This window comes from Perna viridis, chromosome 4, assembly GCF_037379345.1.
Source record: "Perna viridis isolate PV_CMFRI_1.1 ecotype Kerala chromosome 4, ASM3737934v1, whole genome shotgun sequence".
Taxonomy (NCBI): Eukaryota; Metazoa; Mollusca; class Bivalvia; order Mytilida; family Mytilidae; genus Perna; species Perna viridis.
The window spans coordinates 4,310,218-4,330,301 of NC_142448.1; the positions used below are offsets into that span (position 1 = coordinate 4,310,218).

At 31.9% G+C, this 20,084-nt stretch overlaps 1 protein-coding gene across 4 annotated transcripts; it reads right to left on the reverse strand.

Moving 5' to 3' along the window:
- Positions 1 to 240: 240 nt before the first annotated feature.
- On the reverse strand, positions 241 to 18,495 carry LOC148618501 (leucine-rich repeat-containing protein 14-like). Of its 4 annotated transcripts, none has more exons than XM_088577516.1 (7): positions 18,391 to 18,491; positions 16,359 to 16,453; positions 13,282 to 13,345; positions 11,963 to 12,444; positions 5,306 to 5,467; positions 4,561 to 4,736; positions 241 to 2,965 (listed from the first exon to the last, which is right to left on the reverse strand). In XM_088577516.1, the coding sequence occupies exons 4-7, from the start codon at positions 12,417 to 12,419 to the stop codon at positions 2,216 to 2,218; spliced, it is 1,545 nt and encodes a 514-aa protein (XP_088433642.1). In that variant the 5' UTR covers positions 12,420 to 12,444; positions 13,282 to 13,345; positions 16,359 to 16,453; positions 18,391 to 18,491; the 3' UTR covers positions 241 to 2,215. The 4 variants fall into 4 exon arrangements, with proteins under 4 accessions (XP_088433642.1, XP_088433641.1, XP_088433640.1 ...); XM_088577515.1 differs by having other exon boundaries at positions 13,282 to 13,349; XM_088577514.1 differs by lacking the exon at positions 16,359 to 16,453 and having other exon boundaries at positions 13,282 to 13,349; positions 18,391 to 18,495.
- Positions 18,496 to 20,084: the final 1,589 nt, after the last annotated feature.

Here is a 20,084-nt window from a genome sequence, read left to right on the forward strand (position 1 = left end):
TTCATATTGCTAATGCTTTATTTTTTGTGTGACGTCTTGTAGTCCCTTTTTTATAATCTATTTCATTCGGTTCGTAACATTGCGTATGTAAATAGTCTATTTCATGTTTTCACGGTCTGGCCATGTACGGCTATATGGATATTGACGTATTTAAATTGGCCCTTTGTTAATGCCTCGGTTTTTTTCTACAGCAAATCTTTTATCATATAATACTATATAATTCGAAGCAATAAATCTCAATGAGAAACTAATAAATCATTTTTTATTGAAAATCTTGTTTCTCTGAATTACAAAACAAAAGCTTTTATCTAAAAGTTGTTCCATCAAATAGAATTATAAATATCTTAAGATTCAGTATTTCAAGATGCACAGCTTTTTTTTAAATCTTACAAACGAATTCTTTAGGATCATAATTGTTTGTGCATTATCAACTTGCAAATTAGAAAAGACAATTTATCAGAATACTAGAACTTGTAAAGGGCAAAACATCATCAAGGTAAAGTCTATAGGGCTGAACATTTATACCAAGCATTTATATTACAAGACAGTTTTTTAGAATTAGAAGGGAATAAATTCATTTGTTGCAATGATATTTGTTTTCATTATTTATCTTGTATAGGTTTTGGATGATAATTACAATAAAAACAAGAGTTGTTGGGGTTTATTGCAGAGATCTAATTTTACAAAATACATATAGGCACTTAGATTTTAAATGAAAGATGTTTTTTCTCTTCCTCAAAAATATGTTTTTGTGTAGAATGAAGAATTTGAGATTGGTTGATATAGATTTGATTCTTTGGGCACAAATCAAACATCAAAATACAGGATTCAGCTTCACATATTTCCAAAAAAATATGACTTTTGAAAAAATTAAACATTTTTATTCTGAACCCCTATCTGGATTCAAAAGAACCAAAATCAATGGATACATTTACTATATTAAATGTTACGAGAATGGATATGGTGAATATGTCAAAGAGAGAAAAGTCCCATAGAAAAATGTCAGCTCAAGGCCACCTATGGGTCTTCAATGAATGACAAGGAAACCCTAACACCACAGGACAAATCAAAGAATCCTTAGAATTCAATTTTAGTTGAAAAAAAAAAGATTAATTTTTGGACTGCAACTTGAATGCAATTGAAAAAGGAGCAATACCGGTCATTAACCCCAAAATCTATTGCTGCCTTCCTTTAGTGGTATAGAACCAGGTGGTTCAGTTTCACAGAGATCCATCCACTATTTCTCAAGATGTTTTACAAGAATAATTTTTTACCAATGTTTTTACCTCTTCTTTCAAAATGTTGAGGGACATAACTCCAATTCCAAGCCTGGCATTTATGGTATGTAATTGTGGTAAGATTTATACAGTAATATCAGTACTCAAGTTATTGTGCAAAAAGTAGATTATTTTAGTCCCTTTTAAGCCCCACATTTCTAAGCTGTTCAATTCATTACCCAAACATCATTCCAAGCCTTGCTTTTGTAAAAAGAAACATTGTGGTACAATTTCATAGAGAATCATATAATTATACTTAAGATATTTAGCAGACACCATATGTCAACAGATGAAGGATGACGGCAGCACCATGACACAATCCATATTTCTTTCAGTCACAAAACAAGAGGCTCCCAGGAGCCTGAATCGCTCACATTTTTTAATTTTGCCTTTCAAAGGCAATAAATTAAACAAGAAGTTGTCCAACAATTTTGACTAGAAGAGTCTTTAGTAGGACTATCACAAGATCTTTTCAACAACTGAAAGTTTCTTTTAATCTATCATAGTTTTCAAGATATTGACTGAAAACTATTAAAAAGAAGTCATTTTCCCCTTTCAAGGGCAATAACTCTTACAAGGAGTCTGAAGACTTTTGTAGTCCTAATAATATGGATCATTTCAGCTATTTGGATAAACCTAACAGTTTAGGAGATATATGTGAAAAACTACTGTCTGACCCCTTTGTTCTATTTTTAGTAATGGCGGCCATGTTTTTCAACAAATCAAAAATCCCCAAATCAGTTCTATGCAGTATACCCCAAGGAATATTCATACCAAGTTTGATTTCAATTGGTCAAGTAGTGTCAGAGGAGAAGAGTTTTGTATAATTGTTAACGACGACGACGACGGCCGACAATGACATTGGACAATGACGAACGCCAAGTGATGGCAATAGCTCACACGGCCTTTGGCCAGGTGAGCTAAAAAGCAATAAAAAATCAAGTGTTTAAGTCTACTATGATCAGGTGTAAATCTTCATTTTCCTTTTTTATAACAGTATTGATGAGACTGAAAAACTGGTTTTTCTGTTGATCCGAGTCCAGTTCCTCCTCTGTAGAGTAACACTCTGAACAATAGGAGTATTTGACAGATTGTAAGTTAGGTAATCCTGATAATGTCTCTCCTAATTGGAGTCCTACTGAACATATGATGGTATTATGTGAGAGGTTTATGTAGAGAGTCTCTTTTAGCAGAGAAATACATGGCAATAGACCTTCCAGACCACTATCATCCAACTTGGTATCTTCCAATTCTAGTACTAACAGAGTTTTCCTGGATGCTTCTAACAATCGTCCAATACTGCCACAACATGTAGTCAGTGTATTAGTACTTAAATCTAAGTATACCACAGCCGTGGTATGATGTGACTGAGACAAATAACGTATATCTTCCTCCATCAGACCACAACCAGCTAATCGTATGTGTTCAAGTGGCTTCTGTATACCACTGAGAAGTTGACGTAGTCTGTACTTGAGTCTGTTTGAACTGAGATCAAGTCTGACAAGATGTGGAAGGGATGCAAGTAACCGACTGAGAACTTCCGTGGTGGAATCACTCTGATACACTGATATACTGTTACATGAAAGGTCTAAAGCACAGAGGTTTGTAAATTTCTCTAACATTGGAGCCAAGTTACAGAAACTCTCACAGTTAATTGAGTTATACTTCAGTCTGATACCAGTTAAATACTGCAACAACAAAAAATAACATAATTCATACTTATAACTTCAACACTTATAATTCCAATTCACAAACCACAATTACTCAATTCTGAATTGAGTTCCTGTTTAACCCTTATGTACTATTATTTCCCATTGAATTCCTCCAACAGTTATTATATGCCTTCTTGTACATATGATACCCAAACTTCCTACAAGATCACTCGACCGGTTTAGGAGGAGTTGGGCTTACAAGAAGTATAGACAGATGGATATAAAATCCAATATATTCCCCAAAATTGGTTTTTTGGGGGTATATTTAAAGCTTTTTAATTTTTGCCACCATTTGAAGCCACTTAACAAATTATAATTTTGAAAATCTTTTGTTTAAATAAAGATAGAGCAACTACTTCTTTAATGAGTGAAGTGTTTAAAATGATCAGATTTACTAATTGTTTAAAAGCTACATATTTTAGATATTGAAGAAATTTTACATCTAGTTCACAAGTTTAAACTGACTTTAAATTGTTCAACATCTCACAAGAAGTGACGTTTTATTTTTAAAAAGGAGAAACTTTTTATGTGAATTACATAATTGTCACAGAGAGCTTTCCCTGTGCATGTATACAAAATAATGGCAAGTTAAGACAAAACATATTACAGTGAGCCTGACAGGTTCTGTAGAGACATTCAACTGATGTTATTCTAATGTTGACATCCCAGTCGATGTTACTTAAAATAGCTGATATTTTTAGTATCAAGGTATTAGCCTGAGATAGACATTATCAGGCAGTTAGTACAATGGAAAAAACCTTATGTTTCAGATAAATTGAAAATTGAAACAATACCTACATGTATAAATTTTATTTACAGAGAAACCAGGTATTTAAGGAGGTAGACCTAGGGTAAGGGACATAACTCTTGAAATCAGTAATAAGTTTGTATCATATTCAATTTCACCAGAGCCTGTCAAGCTTTCAATTGAAACAAAATGCAATCAGTCCATGCTTAAATGAGATTGATGTAAAATGGTGGATACAAACATTCCAATAATTTGAAAGAGTTGTGTCCCTTACCCTAGGTCTACCTCCTAAAGAGAAATTAAAATTATCATAAGTATTTGATTTAACACACAATTATCTCCCCCTTACAAAAAATTTATTTAGTTTTTGGGGCTGATTTTGATATTTTCTGAACATACTCCTTTACAAATGAAACTAAATGAACCAACAGTATTCCTGATCAAAGATATTTAAAAGTAAAAATAAATCTGTAGATTTACTGTCTCCATCTTACATACTGCCTTAAATTACCTCCTAAATAAGGATGTTTCCTCTAATGAAAGTTTTTAAAAAAAATCCAAATTAAAATAAACTATTACGTTATCCATAGTCAAAGGCATCATATGGTATTTCTGTTCAATATAACAGTGATTAAAACTTATATTTTTCTTGACATTCTCTCTACAATCCTTCATTTTGGTACAATTTTAATGTTTTGATAAAAAATGACGCAACATTTTCCCAATAAAAAAGTGATGAAGTAGTTTTCAAAAAGGCCAACAATATCACTGATATGTAACTTTAGTATTTACTTCTCATTCAATGAAATATAATTGCACAAACCTGAGGGTTTATTTGCCCAAGGAGGATGTTTAGTTTGGGTTCTCCAAGACAAGTAGCATCAAGTTTCTGTAAACACATGCATAGTTTACTGTCATTGAAGCTGGATACCTTCAAGGCTTTACTCAACTCAGTTAATGTTTGATCTGCTGCTACAAAGGCATCTAACTTCACTAGTACTGAAATAAACAATATATCATACCACTACCATCCTAACAGTATTTCATCTATAATTCTAGGAATATATAGAAGTAGAAAGTTAGTCAAGGAAGAAACCAACAGTTAAATATGCATTGTTCTACAGAACTTGTGATGAGTGGATATCATGAATATTTTCTGATTATTATTTCTGGTAAGTAATTTGAATATCATATCACAAATAAAAGAATGTCAGGGATAGCGGAATATAAAGTCATAAAGTAATATATCTGACTTAAGGTGATAAAACATTTGTGGGCTCACTGTCTAAGTTTCTATAAATCAAATGATGATTGAAATGTGCATGGGATAATCAGAAATTGCAAACAACATTACTTGATAGCTTGCTTGAATATTAACATTTTAGGACTGTATTTCAATTCAAAGTAAGGGGAGACCAATTTGTATACCTGTTCGCATTAAACCTTTTGTTGGATTTGAATAAATTTTCCGACACAAGGTGTCACTGTATTTACCTTTCAAATAATACATTCCTTCTATAAAGAAAAGAAAAACCTTAAGTACATCCAAAAACTAAGAAGATACTTACTTGATGTTTCGGGTAGGAACTGGTCTGCTACATAGATAGAATCAGGTGCAGGCTCAGGTAACAATTGGACAGCTTTATTATACATCTTAACCATCACATTCTGTCTGGCCTCATTGTATGATAACATACAGTGGGTAGCCAAGTAGTACAATATCACCTCCGCTGAAAATGATAGAATACAGTGAGTAGCCAAGTAGTACAATATCACCTCCGCTGAAAATGATAGATTACAGTGAGTAACCAAGTAGTACAATATCACCTCCGCTGAAAATGATAGATTACAGTGAGTAACCAAGTAGTACAATATCACCTCCGCTGAAAATGATAGAATACAGTGAGTAGCCAAGTAGTACAATATCACCTCCGCTGAAAATGATAGAATACAGTGAGTAACCAAGTAGTACAATATCACCTCCGCTGAAAATGATAGAATACAGTGAGTAGCCAAGTAGTACAATATCACCGTAGCTAAAAATGACCGAATACAGTGAGTAGCCAAGACGTACAATATCATCTCCGCTGAAAATGATAGAATACAGTGAGTAGCCAAGTAGTACAGTATCACCACAGCTGAAAAAATAACAAACATGAGTAGCCAAGTTGTACAATATCTTTCCAAGTCTATGAAGGTACACTTGGCAAAAAAGAACACCTTTCAAACAGGCTAGACTAGACTTCTTTCTTCTCTCAGAGAATACATTAATTTATTTGAAAAACTGTTCTGTTGAACCTAGCTATAGGTCTGACCATTCTATGATAGTTCTAGAGTTCAATCCATTTATTTGTGGCAAGGGATTATGGAAATTCAAGAATTCTTTATTGTATGATTCAGAATGTATGAAAAATGTCAAAAACAAAATTTCAGATATTAAAAAACAGTATGCTGCTCTTGTTTACAACTTTGACAATATTGATAGTATGAATAATGAGGATATTCACTTTAGGATAAATATGCAGCTATTTCTTGAAACTTTACTGATGGAAATTCGTGGCAAAACCATATCCTATTCTAGTTTTAAAAAAAGGGAATCTGAGAAAAAGGAGCATGACTTGAAAAATAGAATTATGCAGTTAGAAGCAGGAATAGATGAACATTCTATAAATGAATTAGAAAGTAAGAAGCATGAACTTGAAAATCTACGTAAAGAAAAGAGGAAAAGGAAACTAATTAGGTCAAGGGTATAATGGGTGGAAGAAGATGAAAAGCCTTCAGGATATTTTTGTGGACTGGAATTGAAAAATTTTGTGAGAAAAATTATTCCAAAGTAGAAAAAGATAATGGTCAAGTTATATATAACAGATCAGTTTGAAATATTAAAAGAAGTGAAATTATTTTATGAAAACTTGTATCAGTGTAAAGATTCTTGTACTGGTTGTAATTTGAATGATTTAAAAAAAGATTTATATCAAACATAATATAGCACTTTAACTGGTGATGAACAAAACAATCTAGAGGGTAAAATTACCATCCATGAAGCAGGTGTTGTATTGAAAAAAAATGAAAAACAATAAAATACCTGGATCAGATGGATTTTCAGCAGAATTTTTCAAATTTTTTTGGAAAGATCTTCAACACTTTGTAGTAGAATCTTTAAACTCTGGTTATGATATAGGTGAACTTTCTGTTACTCAGAAACAAGGAATTATTACTTGTCTACCAAAGGGAATAAACGTCGTCATTTTTTGAAAAACTGGCATCCCATTTCATTGCTTAATACCGTACATAAGATTGGCTCTGCGATTATTGCAAACAGATTTAAGAAAGTTTTAGACAAATTGATTGACTTTGATCAGACAGGCTTCATTAGCGGGCATTATATCGAGGAAAATATTCAACTTATATATGATATTATGCAGTATACAGATGAAGATATACCAGGTTTATTATTATTAATTGATTTTGAAAAAGCTTTCGATTCAATTTCATGGAAATTTTTACATCGTGTTTTGAAGTTGTTCAATTTTGGTGAATCTATTATTAAATGGGTTAAAATATTATACTCAAATATAAAATCTGCTGTTATTCAGGGTGGAAATCTTTCAGATTTTTTTCATATTGGACGTGGATGTAGGCAAGAAGATCCTTTGTCACCTTACTTGTTTACTTTATGTGCAGAAATTCTTGCTATCAAGATTCGTGGTAATAAGGATATATGTGGTATTCAGGTTTTGCAGACGGAAAATAAAATGTCACAGTTTGCTGACGACACATCTTTAATTTTGGATGGAGATGAAAAATCTCTTAGTGAATCTCTTGTTGAACTTGATTGGTATGCTAAAATATCTGGCTTAAATATTAATTTTTCTAAAACCCAAGTAATTTGGATTAGGAGTAAAAAATACAGTAGTGATATATTGTGTTCAGACAAAGATCTCTCTTGGGGTGGAACATCTTTTAAACTATTTGGTGTGAATTTTGACATTGATCTGAACAAAATAGTTAAAATGAATTATTTTGACAGAATTTTGCAGATCCAATCATTATTAATACAGTGGTAAAAAAGAAACCTTACTGTTATTGGTAGAATTACAGTCATAAAGTCTCTAGTTCTGCCAATACTAAACCACTTGATAATTTCTTTACCAAACCCTGATGAAGAAACTAAAAAAAATAAATGACCTCATGTTTACATTTATTTGGAACTCACCAGTCAATAAGGTTAAAAAAGATATTTTATGTAAAGAATACTCAGAAGGTGGACTGAAAAATGATTAATTTAAATGTATTTATAAACTTGGATCAGAAGAGTTTGTCAAAAAAAATGTAAATGGCAAAATATTTTTATGTCTTATGTTGACAAAAACAAATTGTTTATTTGTGGTGGTGTCTACATAAAAAAGTTATATCTTAAGATAAAAAATTATTTTTGGGAAGATGTTTTAAGACCTTGGGAAATGTTAATTGACAGAGAAAGAGACACGAATTGGGAATATTTTCTTTCAAATCCTATATGGTTAAACAATATTATTAAAATAGATAATGAGCCACCATGCTTCAAAGATTGGTTTGAACATGGTATTATTTATATTAATGATTTGTATAATTCTGATGGTTCATTTTTTACTTTAGAACAGTTACACCAAAAGTATGGAATAAATATTGATGATATGAAATACAATAGTTTGAGAGCAGCTGTAAAATCAGCCGCAAAATATTTTATAAAAGTACCACTATTCTATGTAGACCATTTATACTTTCTGTATTTCAAAACCTTATTAGAAGTAATAAAGGGTCAAAAGATATGTACAATATATAAATGAAAAATGAAATCTGTCCTAATGGACAAAAAAAATGGACTGAACTACTAAGTGAACATAATTTAGAATGGAATTATATTTTTAAGCTTCCATTTGTAGTCACTAAGAATACTTAACTCCAGTGGCTTCAGTATAGAATAAACCATTATATACTTACTACAAAAAAGCTTCTGTTTAAAATGAAAATTGTTGATGATCCTTATTGTACATTTTGTCACACAGAAAATGAAACCATACAACATTTGCTATGGAATTGTAACATAGTTCAAGATTTTTTACATAATGTTGAATAATGGTTTCTTTCACATGATTTAAGTATTCCAATTACAAAACTGGGTTTTATTTTTGGTGATGTTTCAAAACTTTCTAAAAATGACCCCCAAAACATTATATTTTTTAATATCAAGAAATATATTTATGAAACAAGGTGTTTTAAAAAAAATTATCTATAGTAGCATTAAAATGTAAGTTGCAAGATATGTAAAAGATAGAAAAAATGTTAGCAGTAAAAAATAAGTATATTACTAAGTTCAATAATAAGTGGAGAAAATTCCAAAATATATTTAATGTCCAGGACTCACAATGTATGTAAGAGAAATGAATGATTTATTAATGCATTTCAAATTAGAAAACAGGACTTCTTCTCTTATGTTTGTTTTTTTTTCTCTTGATTTATTTCTCTTTTATTTTTTATCCTTTTTTTTTTCTCTGATTTTTTTTGTAAAACCCCCCATTATTTACAAAAATATTTGTCAACAATATATACATTTCTTAATGAGTATATGTACTCTCTGTATACTAAATCATGTTGTGATATTTGTGAACAATATAAATTATGTGTTTTATGTAATGATGATTGTATATGACTGTTGGAAAATTTAGAAAAAAAAAACAAAAAAAAAAGTAGTACAATATCACCTCTGATGAAAATGATAGAATACAGTGAGTGGCCTAGTAGTGCAATATCACTGCAGCTAAAATGACAGAATACAGTGAGTAGCCAAGTCGTACAATATCGCCTCAGCTGAAAAAATAACAAACAGTGAGTAGCCAAGTCGTACAATATCGCCTCAGCTGAAAAAATAACAAACAGTGAGTAGCCAAGTAGTACAATATCGCCTCAGCTGAAAAAATAACAAACAGTGAGTAGCCAAGTAGTACAATATCACCTCAGCTGAAAAAATAACAAACAGTGAGTAGCCAAGTAGTACAATATCACCTCAGCTGAAAAAATAACAAACAGTGAGTAGCCAAGTCGTACAATATCACCTCAGCTGAAAAAATAACAAACAGTGAGTAGCCAAGTCGTACAATATCACCTCAGCTGAAAAAATAACAAACAGTGAGTAGCCAAGTCGTACAATATCACCTCAGCTGAAAAAATAACAAACAGTGAGTAGCCAAGTCGTACAATATCACCTCAGCTGAAAAAATAACAAACAGTGAGTAGCCAAGTCGTACAATATCACCTCAGCTGAAAAAATAACAAACAGTGAGTAGCCAAGTCGTACAATATCACCTCAGCTGAAAAAATAACAAACAGTGAGTAGCCAAGTAGTACAATATCACCTCAGCTGAAAAAATAACAAACAGTGAGTAGCCAAGTCGTACAATATCACCTCAGCTGAAAAAATAACAAACAGTGAGTAGCCAAGTCGTACAATATTTTATTTACTAATGAAACTTCCTATTAATCAAAAGCCATTAAATGGTTGGTTTAAAAGGAGTTTCACACAAAATGTACATTGACAGACAGACAGAAGGTTTATATATTCCACAGAACTGTGTAAAAGGTATATTCAGACAAAGTTTGGTCCTTTTGGACATGGGGTACCAGACTTATTTGAAAACAGGATGAAACATGATCCTATTGTGCTTACAAGGTACATAAATCTAATAGTGAAACAATATCATAGAGATCCATATACTTTTACCAAAGTTTTTGTATGGACACCAAAAATGTCTGTTTGTGGTCCAATTTTGGTAACTAATTGTAAAATGATTCAAAGTACCACCTTAATCCAATCATGAACCCAAAAACTTCAACTTATTGTACATGTACCAATGACGACCCACAAAATCTTCAGGAATTCTGATAACAAGGACAAAAATGCTTCAGAATATCCAGATATTACATGGGTCTATATTGCCACAGACATTTGTATTTCATATGGTATGGATGAATCACTCTCTGATTTTGTAAAATTAAAGAAAACTAGCTATTTTGACCAACAATTAAAACCAAACTGTGCAGTGCAGATAAGTTTTTAATACAGGCAATGAAACTTTACGTTTAACACTATAGTTCCACAAGTTCAAGTTTGCTGTGACTCAAACATCAATTTTCTCAAAAATAAAGAGGCCAATTACATCCTTAAATGTACCTCAATGTTTATGGAGATACATTTAAGACACCGGTGTCTTGTAACAAGAAATATAACAAGAATATGGTGAAAACAACAACTGAAATTATATAAGAGCATACACCTTTTGCATGGAGAGACATTTTATATTCTAAAACCAGCTCTGTAGCTTGAATTTGGCCCTTAACTCCTAAATGATTCGAACCATTTCTTTAAAATAATAAATCCAAACCTCCCCTTTATGGTATGAAACTTTGTGGTCAACTGTATTGAGATTGATATACTAATACTCAAGTTATTGTTTAGAAAACAAATACTAAAAATGAAGAAACTGTAAAGCAAAATTTCCTATTAAGGATACCCCTTGCTCACATATCATAATCCATATGGTCAAAATATAAACAAAGTTGTCTAACAAGAAATTGATGTCACTCAAGTCTGAAATCAAATCTAGAAATTCAGAATACATGTACCTATATAAAGGTTTTTGGCAAAAATGCCTGTGAAAAGTCGCTGCATAAAAATACTGTAGCAAAAAAGGTGCAGACAATGGACAAATGAGTGGGCAAATGGATGGGCAAACAGATGTACACCACAACCACAAGACTTCCCACTTTAAAAGTGTGGGGTATAATGACATCATCATCACATTAAAGGGTCATATAAAAATAAAAACTGATTTCTTAGTTTGTATAACATTACATTAACAGCAACACAAATGTATATATAGTGTAGCAATGTGGTTGGTCTAAGATATGAAATAGTTATGGTTTTGATTAATAATTCTAACATTGAATATTCTATATGTTAGGAGTTTACAAATATGACCAATTAAAAAATCATTAAAAAAAATGATAAAAACCGATAAACAAATCAAGGAAATGTTCAAACGACAAAGATGAATTTCTTCCATTGTTATGAAACATTTCATTTCCCATGTTATTTCAATAAATATCTACAAATACACTGTATAACCAGCAGGCTGATTTTAAGAGCTTTTTCTTTTTAACTGACATTGAAATGAAATAAAACTTACGAGTGGGAAATCCAGTCATGTCCAAATAACGTAACTTGGTTGGAGTTTTATTCTTGATACATTCTAAGAATGTATGCGCCAAACATGTTGTATATCTCAGACATTGTCTGGTAACCTCCGACAAATATAAGACATCATAGAGTGGCCTGACAGATGTAAACATGTTTGGAACCAGTTTCTGTAATGACAAAGTCTCAAATGGCCAATGGGATAGTAGTACATCTATGGCTCTATCTTTGTTAGCCATCAAAGCTTCCTGCATCAGTACAATACAGAGTTCTGATGGGATGAACTGTAAACAGTTTGTTGTCATTGTAGAATCCTGTACAATGTAACGAGCACAAAGATTGGTCAGAGAAGGTACTGTTTTTTTATATCTTTTCAGTGCAGGTGGAGAACGTAGGTCTAAAGGGTAGACAACTCCTTGATAATATTCATACCACACTGAGGTGTCCATTTTTTTCTCTTAAAAAGGTATGCAACTGAAATTAAAAACCATTTTATTGGTGAGTTAAAAAGAAAGAATTCAATGATAGCATATAAAAAAGTATTAAGTTTTAATCTGAGTAAGAATCAGGCAGTGGGTGTAACATAAAAAAACACCATTTTGAAAGTTTCATATGACTAGTTGCATCATCAAAATCAAGGAAAAAAGACAAGATTTTCCATATCAAGTTAGTCAATTGAGTTAAAATTTCATTGAAACGCACTGAAAATGAACATTTCAAGGGCAGATAACTCTGTCCAAAACTTCATTTTTCTAACATTCTATAGAAAAATTTCTAAGCAAATCCAGAAATCAAATAATGGTCTTTCCAAAAAGAGGAATCATCTTCGAATGAAGTTATATTGTCAGATCAGCGTATGTTTCAGATTTTTCCCATTTTGCCCAATTCTTACAAATACTTACACTTAAAAATGAATGTTGACTTTCAGCAATTAAAACCAGTAACATTAGAAATTATTTGAATTTCAAAAAAATGTTATTTGCTCCACAATACTTTATATCAAGATTCACTGATTGTTTAAAATGAATTATATTTCTGCTCATTTTTTGTGCACTAGTAAATGCCCTAGCCTATAAAAATACAGACCCATGGTCTGACAAGTAAGTATACTACTTATGTGAATTACAAAAACATGTTACTTTATCTATACAGGTAACTTTTACCTTTGACAAGGTAAGTATCACAGCAATAATGAGGTCATAAATAATAAAAAGAAATATTCAATATAAAAATCAATAAAATGTCACAAAAATTACAGAATTGACAGAAATTTAAACAGCAAAAAAGTTTTAAGTAAAATAAAAAACAAACCTCTGTACCAGGCCCATCAGGAATGACGAATACAGCTTACAGCAATATGTAAATTGATGGACTACTGTCTGAAACATATACCACAAGAAGATAAGTTAAGTTAGATACTTGCTTTGTTAGAAATAGCCTCAGATCATATGTAGATGGATTGAGATTATAATTTGTATTTGTACACAGTTTGTATTGTATTGCAATTAATTGTACACAGTTGCTATTGCACTGTAATTAATTGTACACAGTTACTATTGTACTGCAATTAAATAATACATATGTTTAGATAATGTAAAAATCTACACTGTTTTGCATAGGTAGTGATGAAAGTTCTTTATATACAAATTATAAGCTTAGACCTCTGTATTGAAACCTCTGTCAAGCTTCAGAAGCATTATAAAAATCAACAAATTGGTCATTAAATTATAAAAATAATTCTCTTAAACTGTCCAATATTCTATGACATAAACTGCTGAACATTTAAAGTTTTAACCCTCTTTTTCCAATTACATTGAAAACAAATCAATTTTGTAGAAACAGAAAAAAAATACAAGCTCTCAATTCAATCACCTAGTCCAAAAAAGTGGGGTTTTTTTGCCCTTTAAAGCCAATGATTTTAGTTAAGAAGCACTATTCAACTTGGATATACAATACTTTTGTTAAAGTGAAATTTTCATGAATTGAAAGTTTCTTTTTTATCTATTTTGATTTTAAAGCTGTACAAATCAAAATCAAAACTTTTGAGAATATATCACAAGTACTTTTTAATCTTCAAATGATTTATTAGTTAACACCATCTTATTTAATTTAGCAGATAAGATCAAATTTGTCTCTGAATTTAATCCATACTATTCATGCAATGCTGTAAACAATGCTCTTTTTATTCCTAAACATAAGACAGAAATATCCAGACTTATTTTGTTTAATCTAGTCTTTCTCCCAAATGAAATAAGATGTACAAAAGGAATTAGTCTTTTCAAGCAGAGATTAACAATCTTCCTAACAGAACAACAGGCTTAAGAATCACATGTATGTACATGTACTATAATATTAAATGAAAACTTTTTTGCATGCTTTTATGTATTATATACTCATTCTGTGGCTTTGTAATTTACCTCACTTGTGTGAGGGCCTATGGGAAGGTTAGTTGTAAGCTAACTGTAGTACACTTTTGAAATAAATGAAAAAATGAAGTATTATTAATCAATCCTAGATTTTGTTTAGGGGGTATGGCATCTTGTGCAACATTACGAAGAGATCTATTCACTAAATACCACTCAACTTATTATCTGTACATTTGAAAATTGTTTGTTTCTGGTCCTTAATTTATAATTCTTTCAAGTAATTACCCCCAAAATCAATCCAAATCTTCCTTTGGTAGTATGGTGCCTTATAGTTCAATTTAAAAGATATTCTTTCACTTATAGTCTATTTATTGTTGGAACATAAGGAAATGCATGTTTTTGCTAATTCCTAAACTATTTAAGTCAACCTCCAAATCAACCATAGCCTTCCTTTTGGAGTATGGTAGTCATCATGATCTATGGATCATTATGGTGTATCAATCTGCACTATGAAAACTGATTTGTTCATCACGTCATAGTTATCCTTCCCTCTTTCATCTACCCAAGACGACTTTTTATGAGCAACTCAGCGGGTGTTTCAAGAAAAGTGGAGTATGCTTACCCTACTGGTGCACCTGTCCATGCTCCCAGTTTTTTGTGGAGACCGAGTTGCTCATTTACTTTTGTTACTTTGTATGTATTATTTATGTTCTTTGTTGTGTTTGTCTATTTTACATGCCTGGTCTTGGTCCCTGGATTACATTCTTTTGATGTCCACTAGAATCTTGGTTCCCTTGATTACTCTTTCACCAATACATGTACAAACTGTATGTAATGTTAAACAAGTGTAATTTAAATTAGGAAAGGTATCCATTTCAGACCCTTGCTGTACTAGGTTCATCATCAGCTGGCTGGTTTTCAAAATAACTCATTATGCATTAACTTTATGGAACTAAAATTGCGAGAAAATAAAGGGTGTTATTATTGTACCTTTATTCTACCTCCTCTATGCATGCTTTCATCCTATGCTAGTTTCTTAGTACCTGATATTTTATAAAACAGTATTTGGCTGTTAGTTTTGAAAAGGCACCCCTGATTTGTACTAAAAACTTCAGTAATAGCAAGTACCACAAGGAAGTGTGAGCTCTACCGTTATTTCAAGTATTATCTTAATTTCCCAATATACCAATGAAAAAAAAGTCATGTGTTGGAAACAAAAAGTGACTGTCCTTACAGAGAAATTCAATGTTTCCTTAAATCAAACAAAAAAATATATTGGTTAAAATTACAAATGTACATCTCAGTAAAAATAACATCAACTTTTCTGATCGTTTTCAAGTCTTTTCTATTTGTTACTTATTAAAAGAAGTGAATATGATGTGTTTTTTAAAAAATTTCAGAAAAAAATTGAAGTTCCACAACAACAAAAAAATCAGAAATTTACACTTGCCAGATTTAATAAATAAAAGAAAAAAAAAACAAGCAGTAATTTTTATCCCTGAAAATATACAGTCGTTGTCAATGCACTCATTTATTTTTTATTGATAATTTCTTCACTGTTCCACTTGCTGTTTAAGAACCTAACCTGCCTTGAAAAAATATAGCCCCCATTGTATTATCTAAGCAAAACTTTTCTATGATAGGAAAAGCAAACATATTTGGAATTTCTGTAAAGCTGTCAGTTGCATCAGTTTGGTGTGCATTTGCTTACATGGAGAACTGTTATATTTCTGGACTTTATACACCCGCTACATCTTAAAAAAATATAGCTCAAGCTGCTCATAAAATCAAATAGATTCCAGAATGTTGAATCCCCCAGTGCTCGCTTCTAAATGCAATGTACATGCCTACACCATATTAAAAACTACCTCATAGTGATTGTTTTAACTTTACTATACACCAATCTTTCTTCTCTTATGCATATTAGCAGGATATTTGTTAATCTGGTTAATTTCATTAAAGCGAGCAAAGCTTCTTGCTCTTAAATGTATAGAAATTCATCTAAATATTCATCATACTGACACTTCAATCAAGACTCCTCAGTCATTCTAATTACACAATAGAAAAACCTCAGACGCTGGGTGGAAGAATCTGTCTCGAATCTTACTGATCTGATTCTGAAATTATAGTTTGCTGAAATTTTTACCATTACACAAAATTATTGTTCTTTATTTCTAGTGATATCTAACCAAATTTTTTACCACCTGGTGAATAGAACTACTTTGAATCGCATATGACTACATTTCCGGCAAATTTTTCAAGAAGAAATTCTCCTTTCTGCATCCAAGGTTATTTTTTTAGTGTAGTGGAAATGGCCAAGTAGTTCCAAATGACTGACACTTGAGAAACATTTGTCATCAGGGTCCATTGAAGCTTCAGAAATATTATGCTAACCTGGCACCCTGAGTAATATTTTTCGTTCCACAAGTTTCTCTCAAATATAACCCTGGGTCACCAGTGACGTCTTCTGTCTCTTGATTGGCAGAGTAGATATGAAATTATTTAATTTATTTTATACATTCTAATATTCAAATTTAAAAAAGCAATGTTTATATATTTCTTTCAAATTACTTAGATTACCTTTCAATACAAATGCACAATAAATAAATTAATTTAGACATTTTCATCTAGGTTTTTACTTAATTTCACCTGGGAACCAGATTAACATTATGCATGCTGTACAAAATGTTTAAATGACAAAAAGCTACTTCAGGTTTAATCTAGTTCCCAGGTCAATATCATAAGAGACCCTAGGATTGCTAAAATATTGACTCAGGTCACCAGCGATGGATATGCACAATATATGAGTAAATTGCCGCAATTGAAATAAAATAAAAACAAAGATTAGATTATCTAAATTAACTCTGTAATTGTGCAATTATCGAAAGACAATATAAGTAATTTGAGAAAAAAATATTTAAACGTATATTTCTTTAAATATGAATATCAAAATGTATTAAAGTGAATATAACAACGTCAAATTCACTCAGCCAATCAAAACACAGAAGACGTCAGTTGTGACACTGGGTTTTAACTGAGAGAAACATGTGGAATGAAAATATTACCTGGGCTTCTAGGTTACTTCTGGTTAGAATGACAATCTACGCCCTACCCGGAACAGTTTTGTCCAGTAATTTTACGAATATTTGAAATTCCCTTTGGCCACTTATTACTGATGTCAGTGATGAAAATCTCCTACATTTAAACAAACTGGGAAAAAATGATAAATGGCATCGAGTCTAATTTGTTGAAAAGGGAACCTGATACTTTTGCTTTGGACTTCGCTCGCACTAAAGGCCATTGTCTTCCTCATATTTAGCAATCTAAGGATCGCCAAAAATATATTCAATATTCAATATTTTTATTTGTTCTAACACATTTACAGTGAATGGTTATAACACAAATAATAGAAACAAAGTATGTAAATTCTGACAACAACAACAACAAAGAAAAAAGAAAGATATAAATGCATCTTTAACTTTATTATAAATTCATTGGTATCATGTATTACAATGAACCAAGAATTTCTTTAACAAATTTTAGGTGAAGGTGTAGGTGTTCATATGGGTCGGAGCAAGGATTTATACATGTATAAAGAAATATTCGCATCTCGTAAATTATCACTATATCTCGTGTGGCATGATTCCAGTGTACTAGCCACAGCTACTTTCTGCCTATACAGTCAAAATTAGGTCATATGAAACACTGATATCACAAAAGCAAGGGAAGCTACAGCTATAAACATCCTTACGACCTTAGACCTTACATACATGTACACAGTCAGAAGAGTAGTGAGAATATGTCATAGAGAGAGTGGTTGTAAATAGTATAATTTGGGGCTTAATATTAAATAATTTGAAAACCGAGTGTCTTAATATCTCTTTATCTCAACAATTTAAAGTTAGTGGTCTTGACATTTACTGGTAATGGTATATTCAATGAAAGGCTTGAGGACTTTTATTGAGCTGCTATTCAAATTTTGTATTTTGTTCCCTGTTAATGAGTTAAATTTTTCATTATTACTTTTAAGCTTAGTAATTTTGAGGGATATTACCTGGGTTAGGTCAAGGAGTTAAATATAAAAGTCCTAGGTTAGGTGTTGGTCAGTTTTCTCGTCTGGTCACCAAGACGGGCACCAGTCTGTTTATTGAAGACAGCTAAAAAGTGGTATGGTATAAAATGTGTAACCCGTACCCGAACCCGTACCATTACCAACTTTTCCCCGTGCCCAAATACTATTTTGACAATTTCTTCATTATTACCGGTTAGCCTCTGTTTATGAGACTTTGTTTTTCATTCTGGATAAGATCGTATCAATGCTTTGTTGGTACGGGGATTGACGCTAGGTACAATCAAACTCAATCACTTCTTTTTTAAAACAATATCAAATCTGTCTAAACTTTATCCAAAGTCTTTACGTGGAGTTTTAACCTCTTAACGATGTAGAAAGAGTAATCGAGGGAACCAAGGTTATAGTGGTAATCAAAAGAATGTAATCCAGGGACAAAGACCAGACATACACAACAAAGTAACTAAAATCATACATACAAAATAATAAAAGCAAATGAGCAACTCGGACTCCACTAAAAACTGGGAGCATGGACCAGGTCACCGGTAGGGTAAGCATCCTCTGCTTTTCTAGAAACACCCGCCGAGTTGCTCATAAAAAGTCAAGTCCTGGGTAGACAAACGAGGAAAGGAAACCTATGACCCGTTGAATAAATCAGTTTCCATGATGCAGATGGTTACACCATAACGATCCACGAGTTCTTGATGACGACCATAAAACTCCTATAGTGATGACTTCAATCTTGTAGCAACATAACCCTGTTCCAGAAGCCAAAAAAAGTCTGCGTAGTTTCGGCAAGTTCTGGCATAACGTATGAGTTGTGATATGAACACACCATATGCAGGTGCTGAGGGGATTTTGCCACAAATGAAAGGAAAGTTGACAATTCTGAATGAAAAGTCATCACGTTTGTCATAAAGTTTGGTCAATAGTTTTTCTTTACTATCGATTTCTAACTGTAGGTCAAGATATGAGGCTGACTCCACAGTGTCTGTAGTATCCTTTATCTCAAGTTCTTTGGGGTAGATGCAATTATCAAATCCCCGAAATTAGGATTGTTTAAAGATAATACGTCATCTATATAGCGGAAACTGAGATTAAAGGATCTAGCTAAACGATATTCTTTCTTTCGGATCAGATCAGGTATAAAGTCAGCCTCATAAGAGTGAAGGAATAGGTCAGCAGGTAAAGGGGCACAATTTGTTCCCATTGGAATGCCGACCGTTTGTTGAAAAACGTGACCACCACACTGGACAAATATGTTGTCTATTAAAAATTCCAGCATTTTGTTAACATCTTCCTCTGTATATTTGGAAGATAATTTGGAATTATTTCTTACAAAGTATGAGGAATCTCTACTAAGAACTATGTATTTGTATCTAGGTGTACCATCTTTTTTTTGGAAAAAAACAACGATGTATAATGTTTTTAAGTCGGGATTTTGACTGAGTACGGGGAATAGAAGTGCAGTGTTGAAAAAGCATAGATTTTAATGCTGTTGTATTCAGATAATAGTCTTGAACTGATTGTCTGACGTAAAAATCGGACAGAAATGTTTGAAATAGTCAATAAATAGTTGGATACGGTAACTTCCGGTTACACATTTTAGACCTTTAGACTTCAGACAGCCGATCAAACAAGAAATATTAGGGAAAAAATACATCATTTTCTTTATGATA

Bases quoted from the DNA above. Each gene is read 5' to 3' on its own strand.
- LOC148618501 (XM_088577514.1), bottom strand. From the start codon at position 12,419: ATGGACACCTCAGTGTGGTATGAATATTATCAAGGAGTTGTCTACCCT. The intron at 4,737-5,305 runs GTAAGTATCTTC...TGTTTATTTCAG, and splicing joins GTTCCTACCCGAAACATCAA to TACTAGTGAAGTTAGATGCC. The intron at 2,966-4,560 runs GTTTGTGCAATT...TTGTTGTTGCAG, and splicing joins TTGGGCAAATAAACCCTCAG to TATTTAACTGGTATCAGACT.